General features: G+C 40.8%; 1 protein-coding gene across 1 annotated transcript in view; it reads left to right on the top strand.

Moving 5' to 3' along the window:
• Window positions 1–26,346, top strand: part of RASA3 (RAS p21 protein activator 3) — a 131,935-nt gene that overhangs the window by 60,522 nt on the left and 45,067 nt on the right. The window contains exons 4-5 of the mRNA XM_034074338.1: window positions 1,951–2,045; window positions 14,748–14,824. Coding sequence (XP_033930229.1) covers window positions 1,951–2,045; window positions 14,748–14,824 — 172 coding nt within the window. The remainder of the gene's footprint in view (window positions 1–1,950; window positions 2,046–14,747; window positions 14,825–26,346) is intronic.

Here is a 26,346-nt window from a genome sequence, read left to right as displayed (position 1 = left end):
AGTTGGGTGGAGGATTTCTGCAGGAGATTAAAGGGTACAGTGAGGGTAGCGAGCAGTGAAAGTAAACAATTTCAAGTGAGGTCCAAAGCAGTTACTGGAAGGTCATGCGTTCAGATTCCTCTCTCAAATGTTTTAGAGAAACTAGGTTGCCTACAAACTGCTGTGGTTGAAGAATAAAAGTAGAAGCTTTGAAAATACACAGAGCATCATGTCATAGATTCTCAGCAGCATAACTTGAACGTTGTTCCAACACAGTTCAGATGCCTTACTCTTTTTGCCATATTATTTAGGAGATTTGTGTAATTTAGTTATTAAGAAGTTTCAGGTCACTTGCTCTGCATATCCGATAAAGAGCCTGGTAATGAATCTGCCTCATTAATCTCTAGTGTAATGTTTGCCAAGAGATGGATCTCATAATCTCTATAAAGGACAGGCAGTGGGAGGAGAGTGCTGATGGCAGAATGAGCAAGATTTAGGTGTAATGGGTCAGCAGCTCTGTGGAAGCTGGAGCAGAAACTCTTAATGGGTACTACGCAGGGCAGTTGTGGAAGAATGGCAGAGTAGTTTAGAAACTGGGACTGGAAATCTGGAAACTGTCATCAGAACCAGCCCAAGAGTGACAGAAGAATGCAGCAGGGTATGCAGAGTGCCCCAGCAAACAGGAGGGCTTGGTGAGCACCTAAAAGAAAAGGTCAAAATGTGTGGGAATGATGAGGTATAATAACTAACTGCTGTGACTTTCATAAGCTTTGGGGTAATGTATTAGTGACCTCTGTCCAAAATGCATGGATTTGGGAAGCCTTGGAAATCTCCCACTAAGACTGTCCATTGGTGTATTTTATCTAGCAAGATCTGGTTAAAGAAACTGTGTTTCTGCAGCAAAGCAGTGGTTGCAAACTGTGAGCACCTCACTCAAGCAGAGGAAGTTTGCTACCAAATGACATTGCTGGCTTTCTTGAGCCTCGTGAACATCTCTGACTGTCCTGGATTCTTTCATTTTGAATATGCTGCTTTGCTCAGTGCCTGGGGAACCACCCAGCCCAAAGCTGCTCTCTGAGCTGCTTCCACGTGCTTCTCAGACATGCCATGCTCTGCTATGTATATACAAAGACAGACACTTGGAAAGTGTTTCATTACCCCTCAGAGAGTGCTTTACATAATGAAAATGAAAGACTGGGCAAGATAAAAGTTCCAGCTTCACATACGTATTATCCCTTGGCATGCATGTAGTTCACAGCATGGAACTGGCTGCTGTTGTCATAACTACCAAACCAGCCAATTTGGTAGGGGTTAGAAGGGGTTAAAAATATTGGGGGGTTTTGAAGCTCTACTGTGCATTTTTTGGTTTGTTTTCCCCCCTCCTCAAGAGCTTGTGTGAGTTGGGGTTGCAAAATGCAAACTCTGCAAGGTTTGAGAGGGGGAAACAGGTCAACAGGGCCTCAAAATGCAGATCTGGCAATCTGCTGTGAAATGACATCTCTAGTTGCTGCCCTTCTATAAAACTTCATAGAGAAAAGCCTCATCCTATAGTATTGTTAGCAGTAACCCTATGTATGGAACTTTCTTTGGGGAATTTTATAGACGTCTGCCTCAAAAATGTCTTTCCAGCAATTTTTGAGCCTTTTCTCCCACAAGTTTGTCATGTCAAAAGAAATTTTAATGATATTTTTACTATAAGCATACTTAAAGGCTTTTCCACAGAGCCTGCTGCTTCAAGTCTCTTAGAGTACAATATTAGTAATTTTAAAGTCTTTCACAATATGAAGTGGAAAAAGCTGCTCATCAGAAAGAATTATGTATCATGTAAAGAAAGGCTTCCTTGCCCTGAAGCCTTTCTTGACTAGGACAGTCCTTAAATCATTGTTTTTAAAGCTGTTTTTGATGGAAATTTACTTTGGGGGAGCTATATAGCATGTCTTAAACTGTGCTTCTGGTTTGTTTTATTTCCAGGAAAGGTAGCTATACAGAAAGAAGATCTGCAGAAGTATCATAACAGAGACACCTGGTTTCAACTCCAGCATGTTGATGCTGATTCAGAAGTACAGGTGAGATTATCTTGGCAAAGGAGTATTTATAACAGGGCCGTGGCAGCTTTGTGGGTTCCATGGCTCTAGGACAGACGTGTTGCTTCCCTACAAAAAGGAAGCACTTCTTATTAGTATGGTTTAGGTTTCAGTGATATTTACAACCTGTGTACATGTAAGGTGAATTACAAGTGTGAATTACAATCGAAGGGGCCAGGATTCTGCTTACAGACATAATAAAAACTATGTGAACTATCAGGGTCACTGATACAAGGAGGGGTATGGTTATCTCAAGTATTAAGTAACCTCAGCATCCTATAAATAACTGTTAATTCCTCAGGCAGTGGACCCAGCTTGAAAATAACACCTGCAGGTACTGTTCTAAATAATTACATAGGCAGGTTGTCACAGGAATGGCAACAAGTACATCTCAGATGAAAAAACCCACTCCTCGCCAGATTTCTAGGCCCTGCTCCAAACCATGGGAATGCTGATAATTGTATCACTTCAGCTTCATTTAGGTTTGGTACTTTATGGATTTTGGTACACGGTGAGACTTCTCTTTTTGTACTTACCCTCTTTTGAAGCAGGCTCTGTTTTCTATTACAATATTAGGTATTGTGAAACAAGAGCAAAGCAGTGTAGCAGGATATCAAGTCAATATAAATCAGTTACTTTTTTTACTTCTTGTAAGTCATTATTACAGGTCATTTTGGAACCACAGTATTTGCTTAAAAGGCCACAAACATGAATGTCTGACCTGTGCAATAGTCCCCAGTAAGTGCAAGGGGAAATGCTGCTTGGATACTTCTGTATGGTAGGGTTGGACATTATGTCTTGGGTTTTCAGTCTACGCGCAAGTCTGCCCATACCATGTCAGAACATGACACTTAAAATGCATACTCATTCAAGCATGTAGTGTGATGGTCTGTAGTGAAGCATGCTATATGTGAAAATACATTTAAGGTTATGTTTTCTGTTTATTTGGAAAGACTAATAATACACTGTTGTGCATGTGATGCAGGGAAAAAAATGGGTTAAAACTTAAACAGGGGAGGTTTAGATTGGATATAAGGAAGAAATTCTTTACTGTAAGGGTGGTGAGCCACTGGAATGGGTTGCCCAGGGAGGTAGTGAATGCTCCATCCCTGTCAGTGTTCAAGGCCAGGTTGGACAAAGCCTTGGGTGATATGGTTTAGTGTGAGGTGTCCCTGCCCATGGCAGGGGGGTTGGAACTAGATGATCTTAAGGTCCTTTCCAACCCTAACTATTCTGTGATTCTAAAACCTCATGACAGCTTGTTCAGTCTGTCACATTCTCTTGTAAAATATTGATCTTCTTTAATGCCATATTTCAATGACAGTGTTGATGGAAAGGCTTTTAACAGCCTTTTAAGTTTGAAGTCTATTCTGTTTTACCCTGGTCTCCCATTCTTCTTACTCCAAAGTATCTTATGATAGTGATTTGAAAACAATAGATTTAGTGTTTACTTCCTGCAGGATATGAAAACTTTCCTTTTGTAATTTATCAGTAAAAAGGAGGCCAGTGTTTGGATAAGCTTCTGCATTGCTTATTTTGTTACAGTCTTTACACGAAGTGAGCTTGTAGAAGCTTTTTAGACCAGGGTGCTTTCTAGGACAGCACTGATAATCTCTATCTGTGAACTCATAGCAGAAAGATTTAAAGGTAGCTCTAGCTTTTGGAGGGATGAGGAGCACAGTATTTGCTGGAAAGCATGTTCTCTGTCTGCAATTGTTTGTACAGTTTATCACTTCCGCTGTTTGTATCTTTACAAGAGCCCAACTGTTAAAAGCTGTTTCTGGGCTCTGTGATAAGCATTTATTACAAGTAGTGTAAATATGAACAACACTGATTTTATCCATTTACTTAGATGTTTCACAGTCTTTATGTTAAGGAGTCTGCAAGAGAGCTTTGTTTTCCTTGATAGCAGGAGAAGACTTGTAGATATTTTGTGAGAATTCTTATGCAAGTGAAGATAGCCAAATGAGGGAGTATTTTTGTGTTTGTTTCTCTTTACATTCATGGTACCTCAGTTGTCTCTTTTTCTAAACACTTTTTCTTTTAAAAGAAGAAAAAAAAAGTGTGCTAATGATAATTGTTTGCACAATATTAGTAATTTTTTCTCCAATTTTAAGGAAAATAATGTAAGAACTTTAGTGAACTTTTGCAGCAAATCATACAAACACTAGTAGTCAAAAAGCAACTTTCATGTGCCAGCTATCAGTTTTATCATTCTATCAGTTGTCCCCATTAGTCACATAATCTAGTGGATTAAACATTGAGCCATGTGCCAGGGAACTCCAGCACCTTACTTCTGGTTTTGTAGGTCAGTGGCCTTAATACTCTTTTCCACGTTGTAGAGCGCTTCATGGCTATTTAGTTATGCATCACAGCACCATACTGAGGTAAATCACTGTCAGTCCAAACATTGAATACAGTGAGGATAAGTGTCAGGGGAAAAAAGTGACTTGCTTGAGGTTGCAAAAAATCAGTGTGAGAAATTAAATAAACACTATCAGAGAGACCAGATTTCTAATTCTTTCTAATTCATTAGGTCATGATACAAAAGAAACTGGGTGACAGTGATAAGCCTGTATAGGTCTTTACTGTGTGCAAAGCCTGAAATGATCTAGTTTTCAATAAAACCAATCATCACAGTCAGAAACTGGAAAACTGTAAAATTAATGGATTGTTGAAATATTAGTGATTTTGGGTGCTGTGGTTCTCAGATGCTCAGTTCTGGAACACATTTGGCCTCATTTTTCAGAACAGAAGCAATGACTTGAAATTATGGGTAATAAGATTTGTGATTTAAGAACTGGTATTTTGAGCTGTCTGGTATGTAATGAGTAAAATTCACAATTTTGTTCTTGACATAGTTGTGACCTCACTTGTGTGAGTTCCAGAAATGGTTTTCAGATGGCACTACTGATTTCCCTCTTCATACACGGAGAGGGAATAGTATGTGATGTGGAGATTCCTCTTATTTTGTGAGTACAAAATGTTAAACCAAACAAATAGAATTCCAATGTTAATGGAATATGAGTGGATTTCTTAATGTTTTTATGCTGTTTTCTCTAATTTTATTCTGAAACTATAGCTTGTAAGTATTCTGATGCTGTAGAAAATAAGCCTATATTAAAAAAAACAAAGCCATCAAAATTTAAGTGGCAATGTTGTTTAACTGCATCAGATGTAGTTGTCAGGGTGTTTAGCTTGAGGCCTTGCATTCAATTTTATGCTTTTCCAATGTTGCTAATTCTTAATGTCTTATAAAGTTTTGTATTGTCAGGAGTGCAAAGTGAGATTATGATTTGATCAGCTTCATTATAGACAAGGATGTTGTTGACAGCAAGACTATGTCAGCCTTCATAGATACAAGCAGTATTGTCAGATACTTTAATGCCACATCCATTCATTGCTTGACAGAAAGGTGTACCATTGCTTATCTTGAAGAAAGCCTAGACAATGTCTTCTTTCTGAGAGCTGCTAAGAGGTGGGTATTCTCCCCACCACTGATGCTCTTCAGTGTGGTGCACAGTCCCACATGAAGCAGTATAGGTGCTGCGCAGCTGCTCAGCCCACACATTCAGATTGGGCATTTCTCACCTACATGACCTTTGTGGCTTTGGTTCATCATTTGGTCTAGCAAATGAGCTTATTGAGAGAATAACAGCATAATGAGGCACACCTGAATTTCACTTCGAGTGAGTGCATATTGGTATCCATCAGCAGCACACAGTACTGTGTCGTTCAGCAATGGGCTGTAATTGCCCCTTGAGGTTGACAGGCATTTGTTCTGTTGGTACATCAATACCCCCCACATCTTACTGGTTTGTTTTGCTCTCCCTAGTTTGAAAATAACATAATGCCTAGTTTGCTATACTTGTGTCTGTTCAGGTGTTTAGGTAATGCTGTTTAGGTATAGCCTGGGTGATGAAACAACAGTTGTGTTAAGAATCATGAAGTTTGAGGTGCTCTCTGGAGAGCAAATTATGAAACTCCAGCAAAATTTGTTTGACACAGTTATTTCTGAATATTTAATTTTAAAATATATTAAAACATGTTAAATGTTATCAGGAATATTTGTTATACAGAGTGCAGAATTAAACTTGACAGCAGTTGTTAAATGCATAATTCATGGCTCAACTTTTCAGACTGGAAAACTTGTTCTTAAAATATGAAGGTGTAGCCGTGTGGGTTTGTGCAGATTCAGATAAAGGAATTTTAAGTTTGCATCTTCTAATGGAGCTGCCTATTCCTTAGTGGGACATTATCACATCCAGAGCTAAATATCCAGTACAAGTGCCCCCAAACATTTCAGCAGGAAGTAAAAGAGGAATTGCACCATTTAACTTTTGTGTTGAAATAAGACTATGAACAATCAGGCAGCTTCAGCTGGAGAAGGGGAGGAACTAGCAACAGAAGTCATACCTGTGTAAGCTGCTTGAAGTCAGTAAAAGCATGATGTTGCACACTTCTTATGGGGTATGTCTCTCTTCTACTAGCCATTTGTCTTTCAGGACCTGCTATATTCTCATTCACATGCTGTTGGAGGACTGGAAGTGAAAATTGCCATGCTGCTGTGTGTACATCTCTCTTGATCCGTGAATGTTTGCCTTTCCTTCACATGCACAAGTTTACTCAACAGTAACTGATTCACTTTTTTGCCTGGGGCTGTAGATGACAGATGTTCTCAGTGGTCCGTGTGTTCTCAGTGGAATTTAAGCCCAAGTGCACATGTGATCTTTAAAAGCCCTTTACTGTTTTTGAGTAGTTTCCCCTAATTTTTTTTTATTCACAGTAGCTTCAGGCCTGCATAGCTCAAGTCTGTTCTATGAAGTCTGAGCTTTGCAACCCAAATGCCCTTTGTGTATGTGTAGTTAATCAATGAAGTGGTTAAAGATCCAGAGATACTCTGATTAATATCAAAATACTCTAGCACACTCTAAAGTATGTAGTCTGTGTATGCCAAAGCAAGGGAGAGCTGCAAGGAGAGTTAGATCATTCTGACATATTTTCCTGTGCAGGCTCTTGCTTTAAAAGTTCTCCTTTTCAAGTGTGCCTTGAGTTACTTCCTCCACAGCACTGACAAATGTGAAATGGTCATGTTCTGCTGCAGCTGAGTTCTCAGTATTAAATGAGAGTGCTTTTCCAAAGCCAGTCATGCTCAAGGTCTTATGTAAAACTCATTGTTAGGAACATAAAAAAACTGACATAAAAACTTGAAAATTGCTCATTTCCTCTTCCTCCTCATTAGAACTTTGATGTGTCTGAAACATATCTATTTGGCTATCAATTTTAGGACAAAAAAAAAAAGGCATGTAAAGGGCAGATAACCAACACTGAGGAAGCAAATTGTCTTGCATTTTAACCTTCTGTACTCAAAGCTTTGTGCGAAAGATTTACTGATGTTAAGAAGTATTTTTATTCAGACACCAAAAGTCCTTCTTCCTCTTTCCACCACATTACCATTTTGCCCACACAGGCCTTTGACTATTGTTGATTAATGTGCCTGTTCTTGAGTATGGACTGATATGAGTGGCAGGGGTGGACTATATACATCATTAGTGGAAAACATTGCTTATGGGTATGTTTGGAGAGTACACCTAAAAATCTGTTGTTGTACTGGAAATCACTTGTTCTGAAATGCTGCCTGTTTATTAGATAGAAGGCACTAGTGGCTGTCCAGGCCACTCTGCAGTACTCAAAATAAACCTCTCCTCTTTTGTCAGGACCTTCCCATTGAATGCGAATCTGTATCCCAAGCGTCAGGCTTCATGAATGAAGTCCTGACCTTGCCAGGGTGGGAGTTTTGCCATGACTTCAGCAGAGCCAAGGTTTTACCACAAGCTTTTGAATTAGCTCTTCTCCATTCAGTCCTGTGTGACAGAAATTTTTTATCCCAGATCTACAGAGGAAGCTGGAAGTGTTATCTATTATTTTCTTTTACCCTATCATCAGAATGTCATGGAAGTTGCTGCTGTCTCTGATACCTGCCTGCTTGCTTCCTGTTCTGTATAAATCAGTGGGGTTTGTATGTGTAGAGCAAATTCCAGTGTTGAACTGGGCTGGCTCTGATTGTAATTGTTACTTAATAATATAGCTTTGAAGATAAAGTAGGTTGAGCAAATTGTGTTTAGGAGCAACTGTGTAGGACTGTTTCACTCCAGTGATTAACAGAATTATCTAGTCTATTGAACAGTTAAGAGCATTGCATGCCCCCTCTCCAACACATTAGCTATCTTTGTGCAGGTAAGCATGAGTATATGCAAATTGTAAAAAGAAGCAGCTGCTTCCAGGTTTGGTATCAACTTTCTACCACACACAGGAAATAAATGGGTGTTGTCCTCTATTTTATGAACTGTGGCTTTCAGGTTTCTCTCTTCTAGTTGTTTTGAAGAGATAAAATCTCCTTTTTGATGGGGTGGAAAGATTCTCAAGGCTATATGCCTACTGGAAAAATGATTTCAGACAACTGAATCATGCGCCAGCAACAATAAATAATGTTGGTGATAAACAAAAAGGCCAGTTATTCACCAGCTCCTGCTTTGTGGCAGGACTTCCTCCCTATGTGAGTATAAGAGTGCAGTATTCAGACTTGTCAGCCTAAAGGTCTAAGTCAATCTGGTTTTGGTCTGTTACTTCTCAAAAGCTTGTGTGTAACATGGCATGTGGCAAGGAGCAGCTACTGCTGAATAATAAATTTACATTATTTCAAAATAACATACCTGGATTCTGTATCTGTAGAACACAATTTGTCAGGGGAAATGAAAGCCAGGTGGTTTTCCTTCAGAGTATCTACATATTAAATTGCATCAAAGTAGTTTGAGAGGAAAAGATGAGTAATTGCAAGGAATTTGACCATATGGAGGTATTCTTCCCTTAGAGAAACAGGAAGGTTAACATTGTGCCATTTGAAGATGTTTGCCAGTTACTGAGCAATTCTGACACGCTTGCACAGACGGAGACCAAGCAGACATCAGTTCTGCTTTGCCTAGCATTTGTGAATCCATGAAGTGTTCATTAGAGCTTTCCTCAGCGATAGATTGGATTTAGTTCCAGATTCTTGTGTTCCGTGCTGTGGGCCAGCAAGCAGGCTGTGATCTGGAGCATGATTTAGACCTTTCCCAGCCGCCTGCTGCCCTCTGCTAAAGGGAGGAGCAGCTGTTACAGCAGCAAATGCAGACAACAAACAAACTCTTCCTCCTGCTCTCAAACCTGCTGTTAGGCTGTGACCTCAAGTGAGGCTGCTGATAATGCTGCAGGGCTGGATTTACCTAAAGCAGTAGCTGCATTATTGGTCTTTCCTCTCTGATTCCCTCATGGACAGCATTTAGTGCGCCCTTAGAGTTTGGGTCAGTTTTATTGTTTACTTTTAAGTTTTATCAGTGCCAGAAAGTGACATCTCAGCTGCCTAAGAAGGTTTCAAAGTAGACTGGATCTCTCTAATAACATTTTCTGTATTCCGAAATAAAATTCGGAAATACAGAGAAAGCAATAGCACACTTTATCCCATGGTTTGGAGTGGTCTGTGCAGCACTGAGTTCTTCCAATGCTCCTTCCTCCAGACAATTTGCAGCAAAGTAAACTGACATACCAGGGGTATTATGATCCTAAACTTAAGATTCCAAAACAATAAGATGCTGGCATTAGTCATGGGCTGTGGCTCATGTCACCTGCTTAGCCTTACCCATCCCTGTTGCATCTCTTCCCTCCTCCATCTCCAGGAGCTGGGGTGAGACTGCCTGCAATCACTCTGTAGCAACAGCAGGATGAGCAAAAAGCTGAAGGTGGGTCCCAATCCGTCTTTCCACACTCCTGAGTAATGGGGAGAGTTGAGCTGAGCTGCTGGGATAAGGATACCCATGTGGGATAAATGTTTGGAAAACTGCCATGCAGGTGCACACCCACTTTGGAGGGGAAATTCCCTAGCAAACTTGGGTAGACAAGTGAGAAGTAGAATGATAAAAAAACCTTCTTGTCCAGAAGGTTTAATAGGAGACAAATACCTTTTTTAGGCATTTTTGCTTCCATTGGTCTTTTGTAGAAGAAAGAATTACAGTGCTGTGTGTGCCCTGCATATGAAGATAATTGACTTAATATTTAATATTCAAGCAAGTGAACAGTAAATACTTGTTCTTTTTTATGTTTTTTAAAAGTGAAAGATTTCTAAGAACTTTCACAGTAACAAAAAGGATGGAGATGTGGTTGACACTTCCTTAAAGATACAATTTGAGATTTGGGTAGATTTGGCTCCAATCTTTTGAACTTAGCCAGACTGTCAGTCTTTTGTGCATTTACTAGACCCTCAGATAGAGACGCAGCCATTCCTAGTATTTGTCGTTGTTCTTCATAAATCTCTCCCTGAAAAACCAGTTCACATCTGTTTTGAGTTAGATCAGATGTTGCATCTGAATCTACAGTCACTGGATCATGTGGCGTGTGTCAGACTCCAGGCCAAAATGTGTGCAGAAATGGCTCCCAGGGTGTCCTGGTAACTCTGCAAACATGGCCTCTGAGGCCCACACTTGTGCAAGATGCTAAATGTGCTTCATGCCAGGATGGCAGAACTTTGTCATAAGAATAGCTTTAGGATAATCTGTGGTTGTGTTTTCTTTTCTTCTTCAATATACTGTGTTTAAATTAAGCCACAAATTTGCAACTGCTGGAAACATGATACAGGCAGGTAGCATTTGTATACTTTTACTTGCTTTACAACTGCTTTCTGGTGTTTCAGTCCACAGTGACTCACAGCTGTGTTCCGAGGAGAAATGAGGTGGTTGGAGACAGGCTTTTCCTGTATCTGTAAAAATGGGACTTTTGAGTCTGCTTTTTCTTCTCTTTGCAAGCTTGCGATCAGTTTGTTTTTCAGATAACTGTGCGTGTAGTTCTCTCAGATACCTGTTAAAGAATGTTAACAAGACTGGGACTTGATCTTATTATTTTTTAGTAAAGGGGATAAACAAGCGTAATATCAATTTGGGGTTGGTTTTGGTTTTTAACACAGTAAGGCCCTTTAAAAGTTTTGTTTTGTTACTGATTTCCTTGTGAATGGTACTTCCCTACAAAAAAAAAGTCATTCTACTGATGGCTTCTTTCATCAAGAACTGAAAAATGGAAGCTGGCTGGCCCCATTATGTGATGTTAGATGTGATTAGGAAGGACGTACGACCTATGAACCCACCCATCCATATCAGTCAGCGTTTATGAAAAAGGAAGCGTTCGGCAGTTGAGTTGGCACTCCTTCAGCTTGTTCCTTGAAAAAGCCCTACCCTTCCAAATGTGAAGGGTATGTGAATGAGCATGGCTGCTTCTAGGAACATCCTGGAATATTTTTTAATGAAAATGTTTTTAATAATTAATGCATTCTACTTCAGAATTGTCAAACGTCCAGCTGCTTCTCTGAGGTTTTACACTGTGCTCCATTTAAAAAAAGCTTTATGGCTTTATTGCCTGGGACTGATCCTAAACTCAGTCCCTGGCTCTGCAGAAGGGATTCTGTCTAACGGGTACCAAGCCATGGTGTTTCAGCTGTAAAACAGGAGCAAAATATTTGTTTATCCTGCTGCATTATCAGATCTTTCCTGCTTGTAAATGTGTAGCTGAGTGCACCTGGTACAACTGAAGGCTCTTGCTATTATCACATTAGTTCTTTTAATAATAAAAATAGGAATTTCTTATAAACAAAATACAATGTTGGTAACTCCCTGTTTCTGGGGTACATTAATCCAGTATAGGTTGACCTATATTGTTTAGGTTAACTGTTGATTTTATGATACAGATTTATTTACAGTTTTCTCTCTTCCCTGTATTATCTGGTATTTTGTAAACCTAATTAATGCCCTTGCTTGGGAGTAAATTTATTCAGAGAATCTGCATGTTTTGCCTAACAGTATAATCGATTTGGGAAGAAGTATTCTGTTTATGTAGGAGTTACATTTCCTGTGAATTAAGCCTACAAGTATGTTGCTCTAGCCTTACTTTAATGTATTTATGCATTTGAGTTTTTAACTGGAAGTAAGGAGGTGCTTTGGGAACAGTCATAGGGCTGCTGATCCCAGCGATCCCATGACCTCTGTTTTGCTGTCTGAAGCTTTGATATGCTTTTTGAGCAGCTGTTTTCAAAGGCTTCACAAGAGAAAAATGAGAGTCAGTCCAAAACAGGCAGCATTGTGTTTTTGTGCTTAATGTAGCCAGGAGAACGTGTGGAGCACTGCTGACTTCAAAAGGTTTTTTTTGCAGCTTAATTTCAAAAATAGGGAGCTTTCATCTTACTCAGTCTGTGTGAGATTGAGCAAATGGGCACTGTAAGTAAGTTTGCACTCAGGCTCGCCTAAGTGCGTGGAAGCATTCTTATTTCCTGAGAGAGGTTAGTCTTGCCTTTAAAACCAGCAGAAATAGTTCTTTAAAAACATTATCTTACCTTCTTGTTATTTTTCTACAGCAGGATATTTCCTCTAGAATTTACAAGTCTCTGTTCCTCTCTTGTAATTTCTTCAAAACTTGTGTTTGTTTTGATTCCTCTAGTAAAGGTGATATGCAGGATACCAACAAATACAGCAGCAGTGTTTTTTTACAGGCTCGTAATATAAATTTGTTTTCCAGAGGCTAGTGGTTTAGCTCCTGTGGTAAAATATGTGACCAGTGGGAGAGAGAGTTATGAAGACGAAAGGAAAACATAGTAAAACTAAAGCCAGAAAACCATCCTGCTTAACCAGAGTTCTTAGCTGGCTGTGGGCTTAGCCCTTGTTATGAATGAGTACATAGGCACTGCTGTGGAACTGAGTGTTGAAGAGGTGGGTCTAGAAGTGGCTCTGTGCATTTGTACAGATAAATCCTGCACTTAATTCATGAGGACTGGCTTCAGTTTGGAAGAAAATGACAGATGCTGATGTTTGTGTGCACTGACAGGGCAAAGGAGGATACATGTCTTTGCTGAAACAGACATGAATCAGTAGTCTGACAGACAAATGCAACATCTTTGAGTTCCACCTTGTTTTTATTGTTTAATTTGAAAGGGTGCAAAAGACACTTGGCAGGAAACATCTTTTTAAACTCCCACACACATTTGGGTCGTTCCCTGTTCAAAATGCCAGGTAGCTGTTGTGATGCCTCTGTACCATGGGCTCTTACGCAGTTTAGAGAGAGATTGTCTGTCTTGTTTTCTGTGATGATGAGCACCAGCATCATCTGCCACATGTGCTTGAAAGGCCTGTGTTCCAGCCCTTGAACAGGAAAAACAGCTACTGAGTCAGAATACTAAAGGTGTAAGTAAGTGAATGGAGGTTTTGAGGAGTGAAGGGGTGAAGTGCAGGAAAGCACGAAGCACACATTCAAGATAGTACAGGAAGAATGGTATCAAGACAAAGGGAGACAAGGAACGGGAGAGAATGACTTTAGCAGTAACAAACAGAAGCTCTCATAGGTTTCTTTAGGATGAGTGTTCAAGCACTAACTTCAGAGTTTGTTTATACTGCTGAAAGTAAGAGGACCAGGCAATGACCTTGAACTGAACTTTTGTGTGTCCATGCCACTTACTTGTTACTGCACTCCCTGATCTGCTTTGCACGGGTTTCACCAGCTTTTGTCCAGACAAGTATGCTGTAGAGGAAATAGATCTTAGCAACTTGAGGCCAGGGTTGATCTTCACTCTCCCCTGTTGTGCAGGACAGACATCTTCATAGAGCAGGAGTCAGTAACTAGTCAGAAGAGACAGGGAAGTCTCTGGCAAGAGTTTTATTCATGTGCAAAAAAGAGGAAAGGTTAAATCTGGAAGATCTTGTGAAAGGGGTGGCAGCACATTTTTTCTCTGAGTTGAGGTAGACCTGAGTCAAAGATGACACCCACATTAGAGCTCTGACTAACTAGCAGGGTGGATTTTAGTATCCTTTAGTAAAAAGGGTGGAGGGGAGGTAGTTATGAAAGTAAGTGTCGGAGTTTTGGCCACAACAATTTGCAGAAGATGACTGGGCAGTGCCGGCAAGTCAGAATAGGTCAATAACAAAACATACTTTGAAATTACCTTACATACAGCTAAGAGTGGTGCTGAGTTTTTGTCAGTGGAATGGATGTTCATGTTTTGAAATGTAATAGAGTTAATAAGAGTTAATACTTATGATTGCCTTTATTTTCTTAGCATATTTGAGCACAACCTCTTAGCCCAAGTCATAAGAAAGTTAATGTGATGGTAAGGAGTTGCAGACTGTGCAATAATAGATGCTATGAATGCTAGCAACATGGTTGGATTTTTTTTTTCTTTTTTCAGTTGTCCAATATCATTTTACTGATACATAGTTTGTATTATTTCAGAATTTTTGGTTTTCTCATGTTTAAAACATGTAAGTGTTCATTTACAACACACTGGTGTGGTATCTTTTCAATGATTATGTTGCAGATCCTTGCTTAATATTTAAACTGTTAAATATAGACAAAGCTCCAACCAAATGTTTGTGTGTCAGACTACAGACCCCCCATATCAATTTGTAAATCATGGAGATCAAATAATGGTGGGAATTATGCACTGAAATTTTAGTGATGTGGCTACTAATCTGAATTCTGTGGCAGTGATAGCTATACAGCTATTAATTGTTAAACTCCTGGAATTACTTGCGTTAACCATCTTGCTTTGTTTGAAGTTGGAATGATGTGGCTGGCTATGCATAAACCTAACTTCTCATATGGTTTTTTGGTGTGTTTCAGGGGAAAGTTCACCTTGAGCTGAGACTGAGTGAAGTCATAACAGACACTGGTGTCGTCTGCCATAAGCTTGCAACACGGTAGGATTTGAAATGTAACTGCAGAGTTACGAGAAACACACTGATTTCAGATAGTGTGCAGAGCTTCATTTAAAAATGGTTGGAGGAATCAAAACATTGCTTGAATATTCGATGTTCTTAATCAGAGGTATCCTCAGGAATTTATAAGTTGTGAGATTTTTTTAAATTTTCTCTTCTCCCCACATAATCTATATACTTTTATTCCTTAAATTTTAATAAATCACTTTACCCAGTCATGGCATAGATACTAAAGAGTTATCAGAGGGTATTATTAATGCCTTTCTGATTTGCTTTAAGGACTTTACCAGCTAAGCAGATTTGTGGCACAACTCATGTGGTGAGAGTGTTACAGAGCTGACTTATCACATAGGAGTCTGCCATCAGTTATTAAAGCAGTCTCAGAATCAGTCGTCCAATCTCACTCAAACAGACACCTAGAAGCTGCAGGAATCAGATGGGAGTTAAGATTTTGCCTTCCTCTGAGGAGTCTGAAAGGCCATTGCTCTCTGACTACACCACAGCTTTTCAGGTGGCTACTGCAAGGACAGTAGCAGAACTGGTTGGCTTCTGTCAGGAATCTGCTTTGTATTCTCTGTCTGCCACAAGAGCCGTTGAAATTGGAGTGTTGGCATCACATACTTCTACCTATTTGGCAGTTGTGTCAATAGAGAAAAGTACTCTGCTAGGGAAGTTCTGACCAGTCCTGTTTTCAGACCAGTATTTGACATAATTTTGTGACTGCCTTTGCTATGGTTTTGTTCATAAGCTGTCATGGTAGTCCTTGTATCTAGGACTTGTTAACAAATGCAGGGGAGCCATGTGATTAATCTACATCCTTCTAGGTACTGTTGATATGAGGATGTGCTGAGGTATGTGATCTTGAATTGTATGCCTGTGTGTATACCCTCTAGTCATCTGGCCCCTGCCAGAGCTCTGTGAGTAGATACATTTGAAATCTTTCTCTTCTCAGTCTGCTGTGATGAGGCAGAGTGAATAACAGGGGTAGTTTGGTGCAAGTTGCTGTGTAGAATTTGAGCTCCAGTGAGCTTATTAACCAGGGCACAATGCCACTGGAACACAGCTGTACCTTTCTCAGAATAGGGATTGCTATGTCAGTATAGCTGTTCACCACCTGGAGGGCCCAGACTTACTTTAATTGCTGTGTGAAGACTTTCTTTGTGTCATTTTTCATTGTGCAATTTGAATGTGACCAGGTGATGATGATCACACACATTCTGTAAAACCAGGGTTCAAACCTGCATCTACTGAGTTGGCTGGCTTCTTTGGTTGAAGTGTTATTTGTATTGCTATAGGTCCTAGGACCTTGCAGTTGAGGGGGAAATACAGTGTGGGAAAAGGCAGTTTCTTGTCTTTCTACCGTGCTTGTATCTCCGCTGTGTGAGAGGGAACACAGAGGACAGCTTCTTACTAAACTTGGACTGTCCTCAGAGCAGGCCTGGAGAGTATTGTGCTTAGTGATAGAGAAGGAGCACAGCTGTCCTGACTACCAGATTTATTCTGGAAGCATGTAGTGCACTCGTTAGTAGTGTGATACAGCCACAAAGGCCTCTGTCCATGTCCTTTGAACCGTATTTGTGAGTTAAGACCCTGTGATTTCTGGGACTCTGCAAACATAGATGAACTGGAACATCCTTCAATTCTCACCATAGTCTGTTTTGAATAGTTAGGTGTTATGCTGAAGGACCTTCAGAAGTGTTTACCTCATCTTGTTTTGTTCTGAGAGAGCATGCCATGCCACAGCCAGCTTTCTTTTAAAGTTTTGCCTGAGTTAAATGAGACCTGGTAACATTATAGTACCAAAGGATTTTTTCGTTGGGATTCCTGAAATGCTAGAAATAAGTGTCTGAAAAGGTTCTTTCTAACATGTAACATATGCAGCTCCTTGCTTCATGAAAAGCAATAAGGCCTTGATTTGAAGACTATTTCATTCACCTTCTACAATGTAGAGAAAATAGATCAGCTTGCGAAGCATTCTGTAACCTTGATTTGCAAGATATTGTTCAGTAAGTATAATGTATTTGCTGAGATGCCTAGAAAAGCCTCGAGGTTTTAACCACTGAATCATAATGTTCAGTATTTATCTTGATTTAAATCTAGCCTTGGCTCTTAGAAACAGAACTTGAAAATCACAGGCCAAGGAAGCTTTTGTCTGCTGAAGCCATCTTCTCCCAATGTTATCTTCTTTTCTGTAGCTGACATGGACACTCTGGCTCTAGCTAACTTCCACAGCTATTGGTTATTTGAGTGAGAGAACAGAGCTTAGCAGTTTAGATTAAAGAATTGGGAAATAAAAATATTTCTAGAGTATGTAGTTATGTTGGTGCAGGTTTTTGTGGCAATGTATCTTACAAGTGAGAAAGAAAAGAGGAATGATGAAGAAAAAGAAAAGGGAATGATTACATTTGGGGGGGTGGTGTGTGATAAAAGCACTTTCGAATGAAGTCCAACATTTTCTTCATGCCACACTGTTTGCTTTAGGAAGATATACAGCAAACTTCAGCTCTTAATATTTTTCCACTATCTGAAATCTTATTCAGGTTTGTTCATAGTTTGGTTCTAGTGCTTAGGTATGTAAGAAAAGAGTGCGATAATTAAGCAATGCTCAGTTGCATGTCTGTGTAGCCAGGATTTCATAGAATCATAGAATAGTTAGGGTAGCAAAGGTAAGGGAGACAGAACTTCTGTTATATGTAGTTCATGAGTGAAAAGCCAGGGACTGGGTGTATTAGAGAAGTGCAGCTTCCAACCGAGTTTTGTGATAACTGACTTTCTTGTGGATAGCTCATGAATTTGTTGCAGTGAGCAAGTAAGATGAGGCTATAAAACCATGAGCAAGAACCTAGAATCTCTTCATCTTCAAACCAGACTGTTCTGATGAATCCAATACTTGTCTTGTGAACTTCCTTGAATTCCTTTTTTCAAGTTAAGAAAAAAAATAATGGAGCTCTTAGTGGCAAAGATAAACACTACCCTGCAAGTAGCCTCATAGATAGAGCTAGTTGAAGAATTCAGGTTTGCAGGGAGAGCAAAAGCTGCTTCCAGCGGGCAGCTCTTTAAAAATACTTTGGAGACATGCTTTTTTAAGCCCCAGAGTAGTGCTTGTTTTCAAAGATACAGATGCAGGCTGAGTGAAGATTAGGCCTAAGTAGGAAATTTTTTTACATATCTAGGAAAGAAATATTTTTCTTAAGAGCTTACCCATAGGTCTTCACCAGCAAGGGTGCTCACATTCCTGCCACCTCCGCATTCCAGAAAGCCTCGAAAGCAGCTGAGCCCTTGCTGAGCCAGCATGAAGTCCCATGGAGCACACCCTGAATAGTCAGCTGCACAGGTGGAGGGGAAAATTTATCTGAATGGTAGGGCAAATTGAAATTGTGAAGTGCTGAGCTCTTGAGCATTAAGTAGCAGATTACTTTAAAATGCAAAAGATGTGTGAACTTCCGTAGCCTCCACAGAGGAAGCAAAAATAATCAGTTTAAAAGCTATTACCTAGTAGCTTCTCCTCAGGAAGCATTCAATACTTTCATTTAGCCCTAAACTACTTAGCTGTTGTGCTTCATCAGAGCCCTTCAGAGGCCCTAGTCTCTGCCAGCTGCTACAGCACAATCTCCTGGACCAAATCTCTGCAAAAGATATTATAAGGAGAAGCACCAGTGGGTTTAAAAGTTACATTGAGAGTACAGATGCAGGCACCACTCATCTTGTGTCCCCAAGCAGCTCCTGCTGTCATCCTTACCAGGACCACAGCTCACACTTTGGTGTGCTCCTTCTGGGAACACTTTGTTACTTGTGGGCTCCCTCTGTGTAACTGATATGAAATCTGACAGTCCCAGTGACTGGCTTGGACACAGTTGTTAGCTTAGTCTCTGTAAGTCTCTCACGTCCCTGTTACAGGTCTGAGCATGCAGGCTTTTGATGTGTATGTTCACATCATACAAAGAGAGCAGACCTACAGCCTGCTGATCACAGACCTTTGACCATGTGCTTGGCTCATAAAAGACAACATGTATGGACTTTGTGGCCTGATACATTTATATAACTGCATTTGTACTAACTACTGTTGTGCCATGTAGTGAGTCATCTTGAGCACTAGGAAAAAGACAGTAGGTTCAGTTTTCCTCCCTCTCTGTCTTTCACTCACAAAGTATCGCATGTTGTCATCCTCTGTGCTCTTTACAGACACAGCCTTCCTGGCCCTGTGCATGGTCAGCTGCTGTTTGTGGCTACCAACACCTGCCATCACCTTCCACTGGCTGTAAAGTGAAGGCCCAGTCTTGTTTGTCAAGTGGTTTGTCACCTGACAGAAATCTGGCCATGATTTTATGAACATTAAGGTACTAAGGGCATGGAAAAAAAGTGGTCAAGGCTTTCCCATGCTTCCAGCTGGTTATGTCCATACCTACCCCTTTGTGCTGACACATAGCTCCCGTATTTTTGTTTTCTTCAGCTCATAGATTGTAAGCTGAATCAGGTCTTAACCCTGTGCATCCTAGAAACTGCACTGTTCTTTTTCTGTAATGCAGAGGAAGGAAAATGAGCAGCATGGACCATGTTGAATTGTTAGAACTAAGTCATGAACGGAGTGTGTGTACTTGCATTCCTTGAATATATTTGAAAAACAGTCTCATGTGGTTCTCCCTAAATCTTTTCTGAGGCACCGCTTTCTGTATACAGATATCCTTCATTTACAACAGAAGTACTCAGAAAGGAGATCTAGGCCTTTTGTAAACCTTTCCCCACAATCATTAGAGCAGATTCTGTGCAACACATCTGTGTTCAGCACAGAAAGGTGGCTCCCTAGAGACTTTTAAGGCTTCTGGGCTGGTCCAGACACAACTTTCGCTCATATCGCAGGGCAGCATAGGCTAGGATCAGCAGATACATGCATGTGTATTCAGTTAAAAAAAGAGGAGGGCTCCTGCAGATAGCTTTGTAGAAATCCGTAGGCTTCGCTGTGGTTAAGCCACCAGAGGCAGCATTTAGAAGCAGTGTTCTGTATTTAGCAAGATGACATCTGACTTCTAGCATGCCTGAAGAAACAGGCCACTGAACTCCTGTTGAAAGTCAGCGTGAGCTGGGAGCCTGGCTCCCTGATCTTCCTTTGAGAATTCCAGCATGTGTATGTAATTAGTCACATTTAAAGGTCTGTACTTATTCAGTGTCCCCAGCTGCTCCTTCAAGTGTTGTCTTATGTCTTGTCTCTTAGCTTTAAAAAGCTTGGGAACATCTGCTTTTGGAGAGCTTGCCCCTCCCCCTATTCCTTTTATTATCTTCCCCCCACCCCGTAAACTATAAAGCTGAATAACAACATACGTAGCTTAGAAGCCACTGCTGTCTTTCATATGTAATAACACAGTTTTCCAGTAAGCAGTTCATGAGTCTACAAATATATTAGCAATGCTGAAATTTTATTTGATAAATGAAGCATTTGTAGCTCTGGTGTGGAACATGTAGCCACTCTGCATTAATTTATGAATTAAACTTAAATGCTGTGCAACCCTCTTAAGAGCTCTACATGATGTGATCTGACCATGTGGAATACAGTTAAATGGACTGTTTGCAGGAGCAAGCAGGAAAGGAAACAATAAGTAGATAGGACATCCCTAAGATAAACACTTCAGGGGTCATTAAAACAACAGTGGCTGAGCTGTGGGCATTTAAGAGCTTTAAAAGCCCTTCTGAAGAGGAAGAAGGAGGTAAGGAGGAAGGTGTCATTTGTCAAGTGTGGTTAAAGTGGAAGGGCTCTGCCTAGGGGTAGGAGTGCTGGGACTCACTGATGGTTCCCCAGCCTTCTCTCCCATGAGAACAGAACACAGAGCATGCACTGAGCAGCATCTGATCTTCCTCTCCAGTTCCTCACATTAGAGATTTGAATTTCCTTGTCCATGAGCTTTGCTGGAAAGTGGCCTGGGCAGCACATTGCTGGCAGGTTGGCAACCATTGCTCTAAATCAATTGGACTTCCTGTAACTGTTCAAAATTCCCTCATGCAATGTGATGTTTCTAGGGTTAAGGTAAATGGTGCTTCATTTTGACAGTTTCAGAGGGTCAGCAACTGTGCTTTGCTGCACACAGCTCCTGAAGGGCAGAGCCACATCAATCAAGTCTAGTCAGAAGGGCTGAGAAAATGGCTGTTCCTGCTTGTGGATCAGCAGTCTGCATCCTAACCTACAAGGAAAACTGGAGAAGAGAAGGCTCCAAGGAGACCTTCGAGCAGCCTTCTAGTACCTAAAGTGGGCTTACAGGAAATCTGGAGAGGAACTTTTTACAAGGGCATGTAGGGACAGGCCAGGGGGGAATGACTTTACACGGAAACAGGGTAGATTTAGATAAGATATTAGGAAGAAGTTCTTTACAGTGAGCATGGTGAGGCTCTGGCACAGGTTGCCCAGAGAAGCTGTGGTTGCCCAGAGAAGCTGTGGCTGCCCCATCCCTGACAGTGTTCAAGGCCAGGCTGGACAGGGCTTTGAGCAACCTGGTCTACAGGAAAGTGTCCCTGACCATGCCATGGGGTTGGAACTAGATGAATTTGAAGGTCCCTTCCAACCCAAACCATTCTATGATCCCATCTTGTCTGGTGAAGGTTTGGTGTTGTCACCTGTGATTGCATTTGGAGACACCTTGAGAAACTGCAGGAATGCAGCTTGTCGTTCAGTTATGGAATATATTTAAATGCTTTTGTGTAAAATTAAAACACACAGGCATCATATTGGAGTCCTCTGAGAATTTTCCTTTACTGACTTGTTTCCTGCTTTTCTCATTTATATTGGAGCTAGTTTACTTTCCTGTAAATAACTATGTTCACCAGATTCCAGGAATAGGTAAAGAAACTGTCTAAAGGGTTGAATTAAAGAGAGAACTTGGAAATGCATGGTTATGTTGTATCTGTGGTGCTGAAGACCAAGTTTTGTTGGCTTTCTGTCATGGCTCTACCTCTGATGCTGGTCAGAGTGGAAAGCAGGAGCACAGGAAGGGTGTAAATAATGTATTTCTGGGCTGTTTGTGAGGTTTTGGTTTTGTGGATTTTTTTTTTCTTTTTGGGTTTTTTTTCCCTGAATTCCATTTTAATGCAGGAGACACTGGGACCCATTTGCTTGATGTAATTTCTATGATCTCTCATAGTATTCCAGTTTTCTTTAATTGGTCGTGGTGCTGTTGGGTGGACTATGCTTAACTTAATAGTGATATTGAGCAGGATTTGCTCCTCATTTGAGTGTGGTGTGCCATACTGCACTTTCCTTTTCCAAATTAGAGGAGCGTGTTCTGTAAAAGAGGCACTAGGAGCCAGGAGGTGTTCATGGAGGCAGTGTGCCGATGACACTGGTTTGTTACTGTGTGAGGCAGTGGTGCTCAGTCTCAGGCTGTCTGTGGTAGCTCACTGCCGTGGACTTCAAGAGAGCAGACTTTGGCCTCTTCAGGAACCTGCTTAGCAAGGTTCTGTGGGATATAGCCCTAGAGGGCAGGGGGGCCCAAGACTCTTGGTTAATATTCAAGGCTCACCTGCTACAAGCTCAGGAGTGTTGCATCCCAACCAGAAGGAAGTGCAGCAGGAGGGCCAGGAGACCTCCTTGGATGGATAAGGAGCTGCTGAGAAAAATTCACAGGAAAAAAGAGGCTTATAAAAGGTGGAAGCAAGGACAGGTGGCCTGAGATGAATACAGGGATGTTGTCAGGGTAGTTAGGGACCAAGTTAGGAAAGCTAAGGCCCAATTGGAGCTAAACTTGGCAAGGGATGTTAAAGATAATAGGAAGGGATTTTATAGGTATGTAGCAGCTAAAGGTGAGGTACTGGAATGGGTTGCCCAGGGAGGCTGTGAATGCTCCATCCCTGGCAGTGTTGGATGAAGCCTTGGGTGATATGGTTTAATGTGAGGTGTCCCAGATGATCTTAAGGTCCTTTCCAACCCTAACTATTCTATGATTCTATGATTCTATGTTGGCCTGGTGCAAGGCTGCCACTGCTGCTGAGTCTGGAAGTAGCCTGAGGCCAGAGCTGGCAGTGGGTGCTCTTCCTGTGATGCTACAGCTCTCAGCATTCTTTGCTTGCTTTCATGGGTCCCTGAGCCACCCTGCCTCTTGGGTTTTCTGCTTCCAGACTTAGAGAACATACTCTTATGTGTTGCTGTAAAGAAGTTTCTGCTCTGTTGCAGAGACATGCAGCATACAGTCAGCTTTGAACTTGCTTCAGGGTCAGATGAAGCTTATTTTCCTGCCTGAAACATGAGCTGAATCAGGAAAAAACCCAGCAGTATTGCTGACCATGAGCAGGCCCATTTAATGTAAGCATCAATCAGGTTACCTCACAGCATTCTGAAACAGTTTGACTTCTCTTTGCTGCTGGTAGGGAATGCTAACGAGGGCACAAAGTGGTTTCGAAGCTTCACCTTCAATAAACTCATGCATCCATTAAAATGCATCATGGTCTCCTTTCTCTAGAAAGCATACCGTGCATCAAGCTGCGCCTTTCCCTGCAGGATTGCATCTTGGTCATGTTCTTAATCTTGTGTATGTTTCATAACAAACAGGTGGGGGGAAAATTACTCAGATATTAAATCACATAGTATCTGCTATTTTTACCATGTACTGTTGCGATACTGCAGGTTTCGGGGAGTAGGAAGGGGAAAAGAGAAGGAATGGATATGTATTTCTGTCCAAGGCTTTAGCATATAGTACATCCATATTTTTCCTTCCTCTCAGTTCTTATAGCATTGAGGTTACACTGCCTGCCATTTAAGTAGTTCTCTCCCCTTTGCATTTCCACTCTCACCAAAACTTCTGTTGACTGTTTTGTAGCCTAACTCAAATTTAACTTGCTCACTCTCCACCAAAACCACCATATCTATAAATGCAATCTCCTGCTGCCATGTTTCCTACTAAATAAAGTGGGAAAGCTTCACCCTTCTTTGGTTTTGTATTCAGTGTTTCTTCAGTGCTTCTTTGTTTGTAAAATTCTTTGTTTACTCAAATCACAAACAAGTATCATCTGTAATCCTAATCAAGAGCAAATTCTTCAATTACACCCTTTGGCAGTAATCCACCTCCAGCAGGACATGTTTTAGTGCTCACCTTTGAGATTGAATTGTCATCACATGGCTGTCTGGGATACATAAAAAACTGAGTTTGTAATTCAAGACTGGAAAGTAGCTCTTCTGTCTGTTCCAACAGTAAGTGCTACTTACTGTTCAAATAGTGCACAATACTTCCTGTTTTACACAGGGTAAACATAGTCTGAGTTTATAAATGGGGGGAAATTATTCAAGCAAAAATCATTTTGATTAATGACTTAACATCTCAGTGTATTTGAGGTCACAGTGTTAGGGTGATTGAGGGGCATTAGAATTCCTGTCTTACCCATATTTGTAAGAGATGCATGGATTTTGAGACCTATGAATTGTTAGCACCTTGGATATGCTGACATTACCCCAAATGTCCTTTAATGGTGATGAGCTACGGAAGTTCAATTATGCTTGAGGTAGGGCCCTAGGAAAAATCAGTTGACTGTCTTGCAGTATGACCTGTATCAAAAGGCTCTTTGAAGTACACAGTATTTAGCATAATACAAAGGTAAATTTATATGTTGTTACATTCTGAATGACTATTGAAACTCTGCAAGTTTTTTCTATTGCTCCAAGAGCAACACTTGCCAAGGTAGTATTTAGTTAGCAGAACAAGGAACTGGGGACTTCAAGGTATTTTAGGAATAGGGGAAGCTGCAGGGTAAAGGGGAAGTCATAGGGCCACAGGTATTGAAGTTGGGGGTGTTTTTGCGAATTTAAGAGAGTAGCATGATATACAATGCATAGGAAACACCCTTCATTAACTCAATTGTTCACAGATCTATTTGTCAAGAGGAAAATTTTGCAAGAAGTCTGACAGTGTATGGGGCAATAGTGAGAAAGTACCTCTTTCGCTGTTCCACCATCTGGGTGAGCTAGAAGTCATGTTCATGTTTCTGGGTACATTTGTTGAACTGGGAGCACAACTGGCTATGTACTTTGACCAAATTCTTTTCGCAGTCCACAGAGCTAAAATAACCTGAGATCTACTGTACTTCCCCCCTGTGCCCCCGCCTTGGTCTAAACCTTTGACTTGGATGCCATTTTCTGGCATTTCTAGTAAGAGCTGATTGTGAAATGTTTCATCTGTGTTGCTAATTATGTATTTGTAACAAACAAAGCAGTTGTGAGTGGGAAAGAGTAAAAGTCTTGTAATATACATGTGTAATAGCACTTTATAATCAGTAATTTTCACTGTGTCACTCTTGCTTCCTGCTGTACAAGGTAGTTTGCTAGTTCCTCCTTTAATCATTTTGTTCTTTCAAATACAAAGAGAAAAGGGAAATATTTTGAAAGAAAATGCATGATACCATTCTAACAAGCTCGGAAATTGGCAAGGAGGCTGTGCTTTTGGAGGCAGTATGTCTGCAATTAATTTCAACTAATTTTACAGTTGACTTGCTTCCAAGCTGATGGTTTTGTAATAATTTTGTATAAGCTTCAAACAGAAGCAACAATTCTGCTAGACTCTATACAGCTACAGATATACTGGCTGCAAATGCTGTTACTCTTTTAGTTGTTGGCCAGTCAGCGCCATGTTGTCCCATTTACTGCTTTACTAGCCTAAACATCATGTTGGAAAGAGGTGGCGTGGTGCAACGGCCAACTTTGTTCGTGTACTGTTGAGTCAAAGGCTACAGAGAATTGCTGAACTCCCCCTTTCCTCCCTGAGGACATCCAGTGGTGCTCTATTCTCTACACAGCCATTGGATTTCACAAAATTCATGGAACTGGAGTATCTTTTGGGGGCTCTCCAACTTTTTCAGATTTTGTGGAAATTACTAAAAACATCAACAGTGGGAGACTGGCCAAATGTAGACAGAAAGCATTTTCTCATAAGCCCATATCTTTAGGAGACCAGGCTAAAAAGGATGTTGTTGAACTCACAAGGGGTCACAGAATAGCTGCAGGAAGAACCGGATCTGGTAAATGTGTCTCACAGTGAGCAAGTGTTTGATTCATGCAAGAAAAGCTTCAGAGTGGATGAAACCACAGTGTGCACAGTGTTCAGATGAGAGTCCTTCTGGTTATTTCTTCTTAAGCACAGTCATACCCAGTGGTTGCAAGCAAAAGGCTAATCTAGTGAGGAAACAAGCAGTAAAACACTGCATACCACCTTCACCACCCAGCTCATAATCTGTGAAGAGTTTCCTGCAGAACATTGTAAGGATGTTTTAATCATTGACAGTCCTTTGAATTAAGCCTTGATTTCTTTCAAGAAGGTGCTCTGGAGATGCAGTAGACATCATGAACTTGTTGCACAGTGTGAGTATGAGAGAGCCCAGACTGTGATCCCAAAAATCCCTTTTGGTCCCAAAATACAGGGAGAAACTTAATGCAAGTATGAACTGTTTGTGCAATAAGTGGAATTACAAAGCTGATGTGGGCTATTAATTACAGCTGGTTATACCAGAATGCCTACCTGACCATGTCTGAATTTTGCGTC

This window comes from Melopsittacus undulatus, chromosome 2, assembly GCF_012275295.1.
Source record: "Melopsittacus undulatus isolate bMelUnd1 chromosome 2, bMelUnd1.mat.Z, whole genome shotgun sequence".
NCBI classification, from domain to species: domain Eukaryota; kingdom Metazoa; phylum Chordata; class Aves; order Psittaciformes; family Psittaculidae; genus Melopsittacus; species Melopsittacus undulatus.
Note: the sequence above shows the minus strand (reverse complement) of the source record. Positions and strands in the feature narration are given on the sequence as shown.